Genomic DNA, 8,149 nt, shown 5'->3' on the forward strand with positions numbered 1-8,149 from the left:
GGTATATATTTATATGCTCGCCCACCGCCCGGGTAGCTCAGGTGGTAGAGCACTGGACTTGTGATCGAGAGGTCGCTGGTTCGAATCCGGGCCGGGACGGACATGGGTCAACTTTATGTGCAGACCCAGAGACGGTATCCATCTCCCACCCCCGTGTCACCACAATGGCACGTTAAAGATCTTGGTCATTCTACCATAAGTGCAGATGGCTGATACCACCTAAACACGCAAACATCAAAAAGCCGTGAGGGCGTAAAACTTGAATCGTATAAACCAATTCATGTCCAATATACTATATAGGCAATTAAGACCTGACGGACAATAAGCCCCTTAAAATTTACCGCCGCGTTATCCAAGATGGCGGCGGTGTTTACACTGCGATGCCGTGTAGCGTGTTGCGATCTTCTCGGCGTGGTTTTCGACGTGACCCGAGGGATCCACCGCTTTTCAAGGTTCAGGGACTACCCCAGCTTAATTTCCCATCATAACTACGTTCTCTCTGACGATTTCACTGACCGAATCGTCTACTAGTTTAAGAAGTACAACTTTTTTCATATCTCGCAGCAATCGTGCTTGCTTCATAGACCAATCCAGAGCGACTTTTCTCTGAGCGGGCTAATGTGATTCTGAGCAACGCATGGCTGCATTCTCTTCATGCACTTGAAATGCAAAAATGTAAGAAACATAATAAGGCACCCCAAAGCGACTGCTGCAGTAGTCTATGGCGACTGCATGAAATTGTTTGTGAAATTGTTTGGTTTTCTGTGTCTTCTTCTCCTTTCACCAGCTTCTAAATTGTTAAAACTCAGGAACCTAAACACTCAATAAAACTTAAAACCGAGATGGGGCGTTGGGTGGAGGAGGAGGGGCGATTGTCTTAGGTATCCTTTGATTAGCAAACACAGACATGCAGACACACACACACACACACACACACACACACACACGCACGCACGCACGCACGCACACACACACACACACACACACACACCAGGGGCGGATCCGGGAGGGGTTTCCAGGGTTTCCGGAACCCTCCCCCCCCCCAGCCTAAAAAAAATAAAAAAATTGAAAAGAGAAGAAAAAAAAAGGAAAATAAAGAAAAACTTATGGCTCAGATAATCTTGCACCAGATTGCTCCATTGTCCTTGATTTTTATCAAAATTTTCCCCGGACCCCCCTATAACAGCCGGCCTTTCTTTTCTAAGTGGCGGTTTGAGAAAGTAGTTGGGTAATTTGTTGACTTGTTACACCAGATCGGTCAATTCTGAATTGTCCTTGTTTTGATCCAAATTTTTCTTCTTGCAATTAGTTTTTGGAAGGTGTATTAGGGGCAGTTTCTTGGCTCAGATTTCACGAGTTTGCTCCATTTTCCTTGTTTTATCAAACATGTTCGGGGGGGGGGGGGGGGGGGGGGGCATGCCCCCGGACTCTCCTAGGAGGTTAGAACTCTTCACGCCCTCAACGAATTGCTTCGCGTCGTCGAATTGTCCCTACACAAAAAAAGGGACCCCCCCCTCCCCCCTAAAAATGATGTGATCCGCCCCTGCACACACCATACACACACCGTGGGCACACACACACACACACACACGCACGCACGCACGCACGCACGCACACACACACACACATGCACACTGACACACACACACACACTGACACACGCACGCACACACACACACACACACACACACACTTGTACACACTGACACACACACACACACACATGTACACACTGACACACGCACACACACACACACACACACACACACTGGTCGACGCATAATGAGCATGCGTTGTGTAACTGATAATTAACCAGCTAAAGTACAAATCTGCCTGACCGACAGAATGACATGATTCAAATATGACTGTTTGCGGTAACATAGGCCAAAATATAGGGTCGGTAGGTCGGGATTTTTTTTCTTCTTTTTTTTCCAAAAACATATTGTTAAGTTATTTTGCCAAAAAACAAAGACTTTTTAATTTTTTTAAAATTTTTTAATTTTAATTTTTTTCCCCCAAAAGCCAAAAAAAAGTCTAGGGTCGCGCGAAAAAATAGGGTCGGTCGGGATACCGTAAACAGACATTTTTGTGGTTTTTTGCCTTACAACAGAAAGATATACACGCATGCAAACATAATTATGCACATGTGCACGAGCAAAATTTATACTCATGCAAGTTTTAGAATACATGTATAATATTGCTTTGAATATGTGTACATTTATCAATTGTTCTAGTTTCACCTATCTCTCAGGTCCCTTGCTGACCAAGAAGTTCTCCCACAGGTGTGTAGTGATACTTGGAGCTGTGATGGTGGTCATGAGTATCTTTGCTATGCCCTGGGCAGACAGCCTACAGGCCATGATTGTGTTGTATGGATTCCTGGAAGGTAATACAGTGGAATCACCACCCCCCCCCCCTTAAGATCTTCCCTATTTTAAGACCTTATTTGTTTTGGCTAGATTTTCTTTTCATAACCTCTGTACAGTGGTACCTGCGATGAAAGGACACCCTTGGGACCAGCCAAAAGTGTCCCTTCATTGCAGGTGGCCTTTCACGACATGTATAATTTGGTAGAAATAATATAAAAAGGGACAAAAGAAGGTGTCCTTGTTAAGGGAGGTGTCCTCTCATGGGAGGGTCCACACATCGCAGGTACTGCTGTACCTCCATTTTGAGACTTCCTTCTTTTTGAGACCTGATTTTCTTAGATTTTGTGTAGGTCTTAAAATGGAGGTTCCACTGTACACATTTAAATTCCTTCTTGATCATTAGAGGCCATTTTGATTTCCTATCTCTGGGCGCAAGGGGGTATGAATGTGTAATGGTGCCAAGCTGAGGTGATAAGGTTACATTCTGAAAATTCTGAACAGTGAAATCCTGAAGAGTGAGATCTGGTTAAAATGTGCCCAATTGTACTCAAATGTGTTAAGGTCCTCAGGGGCGGATCAGTTCATTTTATGGGGGGGGGGGGGGGGGGGGGGGTTCCAAAAGTATATTGTGAAGATATGGGTGTGAAGGCGCGAAGCGCCGAGCCGACGGCGCGAAGCGCCTAGCTTGCTAGGGGGGTCCGGGGGCATGCCCCCCCGGAAAATGTTGAAAAAAAGGATGCAAAATGGTGCAATCTGGTGCATTCTGAGGATGATCATTACCAGTTTCAGGCAGCAGATTTTGTCACTGATTAATACCCCAAAAATTGAAACTCAACCCCAAAAAACACAAAAAAATATTTTTATTCAAACCCCAGAAACCCCAGAACCCCCCCCCCCCCCCCCCCCCCCTCGTCCGCCCCTGGTCCTTCAGTGTAAGAATGTTTTGTGTGGTGTTGTTTTTTGGTTTATTTTTCTTTCTTCTTTTCTTTTCATGTACAGTAGTTTTAACCACGAACTTGGTTTGAGAGCATGCAGTCAATCTTTACAGAGAAGTGTTTTATTTATTAACTGATTTGTTTATTTTTTTATTAATGCTTTAAAAAAAAATCTATTTGTTTATTTTATTTCTTTATTAAAAGTTCTTAATTTTTCTCAGTGCAATTTCCCCAAAAAGATTTCTATTGTTTAAACTGTATGGTAAATCTTGTTATTAATTGTTCGTTTCTTCTATCTTCCCTTTTCATTCCCAAAACGACAAGTGGAGTGTTTTTTGTTGTTGTTGATGAAAAAGGTTCAGTACCATCAGTGTATTTTCTTTTCTTTTCTTTTTTTTTACATCCATCATCTTACCATTGCAGGTTTGGGATTTTGCTTTTCGTACGTACCATCCCATGTGCTGAGTGGTCTGTACTACAACAAGTACCGCAGTCTGGCTACAAGCGGTACTGGTCTAGGTACAGCCATATTCCCACCTCTTGCCAGCTACCTCATTGAAGTCAGTAGCACAAAATTTTCTGATTGAATTACAGTATATAATTATGCTGCAACGTATTTCCTTCAGATTAATTGAGAGAGCTTAATATTTGCCGAGTGTTGAAATGTGGAATAAACACTAACCAACCCATAAGGTTTACTGCCATTTAAAAAAAGAAAAGATTTGTTTTTAATTTCTTAATTCAAAACAAATTTAAAGAAATATGAAAAGTAGTGATAAAAGATGCAACAAGTTTTTTTTAGTGTGAACACATTTTGTTCTCTGTATTGTTTTGGTTTGTTATATAGTATTGTGTTTTTGCTTTGCCGTATTTAATTGACGGTTGTTATTCAAGAAAGGATGAAGCATACTCATTATATGTACCAAACAAAAAAGAATAGCCTGCTGCTAAGTGCTCAGTTATGGACACAGGGAGGCAATTTGATGCTGGTGTGCACGGTAGTGTTTACGCAGTTATTCCCCTTGCACTGTGCAAACCTGCTCACGAGTTCCTGAAAATTCTCAAAAAAGTAGACAAACCACACACGCACAAGGTCTTCACACACACACACACACACACACACACACAGACTGACACACTCACTAACACACACATACACACACACACACACACACACACACACACACACACACACACGTTCTCCGGGTATAAAAATAAGACATCCTCCCTACATCATTGCAGGAGTACACTTGGAAAGGTTCCTTCATCATCATCGCTGGACTCAACCTACACGTCATCACCTTTGACATGCTTCTTCTGCCCCCTCCCCCTCTTCCTCCTTCTCCATCACAAGACGACGACCTGGAACCAGGAGACCTACCCCCAGAACTGGAGTCACCCATGACCAAGAAACAGTTCCTAAAGAAGCGCCTCTGCATCTTCTGTGACTTTGGATTTGACGTGTACTTCGTCAGCAACATCCTGTGGAACTGCGGGGCGGCAGTGTACATCGCCTTTGGACCTGACTTCTTCATCATGCAAGGCTTGGACAAAATGGACTCTTCTTTTATGCTGACGCTCTTCGGCCTGGGCGAGTTTGTTGGAGGAATCGCTGGTGAGATTTTGGGGAACATCGAGGGTTTCAACCGGCTGAATATCTACATTTCTGTCAACCTGATGGGCGGAGTTATGGTGTTCCTGTTCCCTGTGACTGACGGCTATGCGGCCTACGGGACTCTCAGTTTCTTCTTCGGCCTGTGCTTCGGGGTCATCCTGGGTCTTCTGATCATTGTGATGACGGATCTGCTGGGTGCTGATCGTATCGGTGATGGTCTGGGTTACCTCATGATTGCAAATGGTATTGGTGCTTTTACTGGGCCACCTATTGCTGGTGAGTAGTTCAGTCTTTCTGTATGTGTGTGTGTGTGTGTGTGTGTGTGTGTGTGGGGGGGGGTGTATGTGCGTGTGTGTGTGTGTGTGTCATGACAGCTTCATAGTCGGGTAAAACTATGCAGCATGTTTTTTTGGTTTTGTTGTTGTTGTTGTTGTTGTTGTTGTTGTTGTTGTTGTTGTTGTTGTTGTTGTTAATACATTTGTCTTAAGAATTCGGTTTTGACAGAGGTTATTTTTGTTGCTGTTCCTTCTTCGTCACGTCCTATAGAGCACACTCGACTCACCAATGGCCACTGCCATAAAATGTTATGGAACGGTAATATATAATATGCAATCTACCCATGACCCTTAATGAAACTTACAACAAATCTCAACTTAACAATTAATTCAATCAAGTTGAATTTTCTTTTAACAGGAATTTTCAAAGACACATTCGGAGGCTACGAACAAGCTCTGTACTTTGCGGGCGTCACTCTGTTCGCCGCCGGTTTCATCACCTTCCTCATCCCCCTTCAGAAACGGTTCTGCAGGGATGACCCGGAGGGCAACGAACATACATCGGGCCGCAGATGTGCCCAGTACAGCATGTCAAAGGTTGAATCCAGCTCTTCAATGAAGAAGCCTACTACAGAAGCCGTGCAGACAAAGAATGGCACTCAGGGGAGATATGTGGCTGTTGGGGACACTACCGGTAGCCCTGAACACAAGGTGCAAGATGGGACCCCTGTGGGTCTTCAGGAGAGCGAAGAGAGTGTCGACGATAAGGACGTTATCCAGGTTGTTATTTCTGAAGATGTGGACGGCATTGATAATGCAGCTGTGAAATTTGAGTAGACATGTAGTCCTCGAAATATCGCTTATAAAAATAACAGACGAAGAACTTACTAGGAGTAGCACAGAAAATCAAACACAACCACGAAGAAACCTCTGGCAGAAACTGTGCAGATGAAGAAGGTCACTCAAGGGAGGCTGTGTGACTATGGAGAACACGACCGTTAGCCCCAAACACAAAATTCAAGAAGGGGCGGCTGTAGAGATTCAGGGGATCGAAGAGAGTGTAAAAGACGTTATCCAAGTTGTTATTTCTAAAAACGTGGGAAATTTGAGTTGACCTTTTGCGTTTCAATCAATCAATATCAATATGAGGCTTATATCGCGCGTATTCCGTGGGTACAGTTCTAAGCGCAGGGATTTATTATTTTTATTTTTTATTTTTATTTTATGCAATTTATATCGCGCACATATTCAAGGCGCAGGGATTTATTTATGCCGTGTGAGATGGAATTTTTTTACACAATACATCACGCATTCACATCGGCCAGCAGATCGCAGCCATTTCGGCGCATATCCTACTTTTCACGGCCTATTATTCCAAGTCACACGGGTATTTTGGTGGACATTTTTATCTATGCCTATACAATTTTGCCAGGAAAGACCCTTTTGTCAATCGTGGGATCTTTAACGTGCACACCCCAATGTAGTGTACACGAAGGGACCTCGGTTTTTCGTCTCATTCGAAAGACTAGCACTTGAACCCACCACCTAGGTTAGGAAAGGGGGGAGAAAATTGCTAACGCCCTGACCCAGGGTCGAACTCGCAACCTCTCGCTTCGGAGCGCAAGTGCGTTACTACTCGGCCACCCAGTCATACAGGCATAGACACCCATGTATACATACAGATATACATGCAGATGGACACAACCACACCGCCCCCCCTCCTACACACACAGACCAGATGCACTCTGATTTCTGTGCAGAATGGTTTTGCTTGCTTGATACATTTCACACCTGTCTAGTTGAAAAATAGATGACATACAGGTAAGTCTTACAGATGTTTGTTTCATACCAGACACACAGGTGTTCAGTCTGCTTTAATAAGTCTTTCTAAAACCACGTCAGACAAATCACTGTTTGATACAATCACTGCCATTGTCGATTGGGCTTCCTCAGATTTATTGCAGGATCCAGGGAATTAGTTTGCCAGATCAAAGAAGTGTGTGTGTGTGTGTGTGTGTGTGTGTATGTGTGTGTGCGTGTGCGTGCGCGCGTTTGAGTGCGTGTGTGTAGGTGGGTATAGTTTGAATTATTTTTCAGTGTGTAGAGTCTTTAAAGATACTATCCTTCTCAGGTAAAATTATTGATCGAGCATCAATAAGCTGTTTTTGTTTTTAATTACATTTAGTCAAGTTTTGACTAAATGTTTTAACATAGAGGGGGAATCGAGACGAGGGTCGTGGTGTGTGTGTGTGCGTGTGTGTGTAGAGCGATTCAGAGAAAACTGCTGGACCGATCTTCATGAAACTTTACATGAAAGTTCCCAGACGATGTTTTCATTTTTCCGATAAATGTCTTCGATGACGTCATATCCGGCTTTTTGTAAAAAAAACAAGCTCAGAAAGGTAAAAAGAACAGAAATACAGAAAAGCGTGCTATCCTGCTCAGCGTAACCACTACCGCGCTATTCTGGCAAGTCAATTTCACTGCCTTTGCCACGAGCGGTGGACTGACGATGCTACGGTCTTGGTGAAACAAATGCAGTACGTTCAGTGTCATTCTGCGAGTACGACAGCTTGACTAAATGTTGCATTTTCGCCTTACGCGACTTGTTTGTGTTCAGCTTGATCGATCTGCATGATTTTGTCGGACCACGGGTGGAGCCGATATTCTACCAAGTTTTATCCAGCGCATGTTGTTTTGACTCTCCTGTTCCGTCTTCCCTCCAACAAAATTATCGGCCACTTGAAACACCACACTGCTCCTTTTCTTTTAGATCACTTTTAACTGGTTGACACGAGAGCTTGAATCGACATTTAAAGATGTTTTGCGCAGAGAGACCTTTTTAAAAGTAAAGTCGGACTACGAGGCCATTGTTTGATGTTAGGCTACCTCCTGTGCAAAGCGGGACTATTTTGTTGAATTAATTTGTTTAACTGACACTAGTGTCAACACGCG

The 8,149-nt window shown here is 43.6% G+C and overlaps 1 protein-coding gene across 1 annotated transcript; it reads left to right on the forward strand.

Moving 5' to 3' along the window:
* Positions 1-1,861: 1,861 nt before the first annotated feature.
* Positions 1,862-6,031, forward strand: LOC138953625 (monocarboxylate transporter 13-like). The gene is made up of 5 exons (XM_070325507.1): positions 1,862-1,874; positions 2,252-2,386; positions 3,728-3,864; positions 4,547-5,195; positions 5,613-6,031. Exons 1-5 carry the CDS (start codon positions 1,862-1,864, stop codon positions 6,029-6,031), a joined length of 1,353 nt encoding a protein of 450 aa, XP_070181608.1.
* Positions 6,032-8,149: the final 2,118 nt, after the last annotated feature.

Source organism: Littorina saxatilis, linkage group LG2 (assembly GCF_037325665.1).
Source record: "Littorina saxatilis isolate snail1 linkage group LG2, US_GU_Lsax_2.0, whole genome shotgun sequence".
Classification (NCBI taxonomy): domain Eukaryota; kingdom Metazoa; phylum Mollusca; class Gastropoda; order Littorinimorpha; family Littorinidae; genus Littorina; species Littorina saxatilis.

Coding starts and splice junctions, on each gene's coding strand:
- LOC138953625 (XM_070325507.1), top strand. Junction 2,387..3,727: donor GTTGTATGGATTCCTGGAAG/GTAATACAGTGG, acceptor TTACCATTGCAG/GTTTGGGATTTTGCTTTTCG. Junction 5,196..5,612: donor TACTGGGCCACCTATTGCTG/GTGAGTAGTTCA, acceptor TTCTTTTAACAG/GAATTTTCAAAGACACATTC.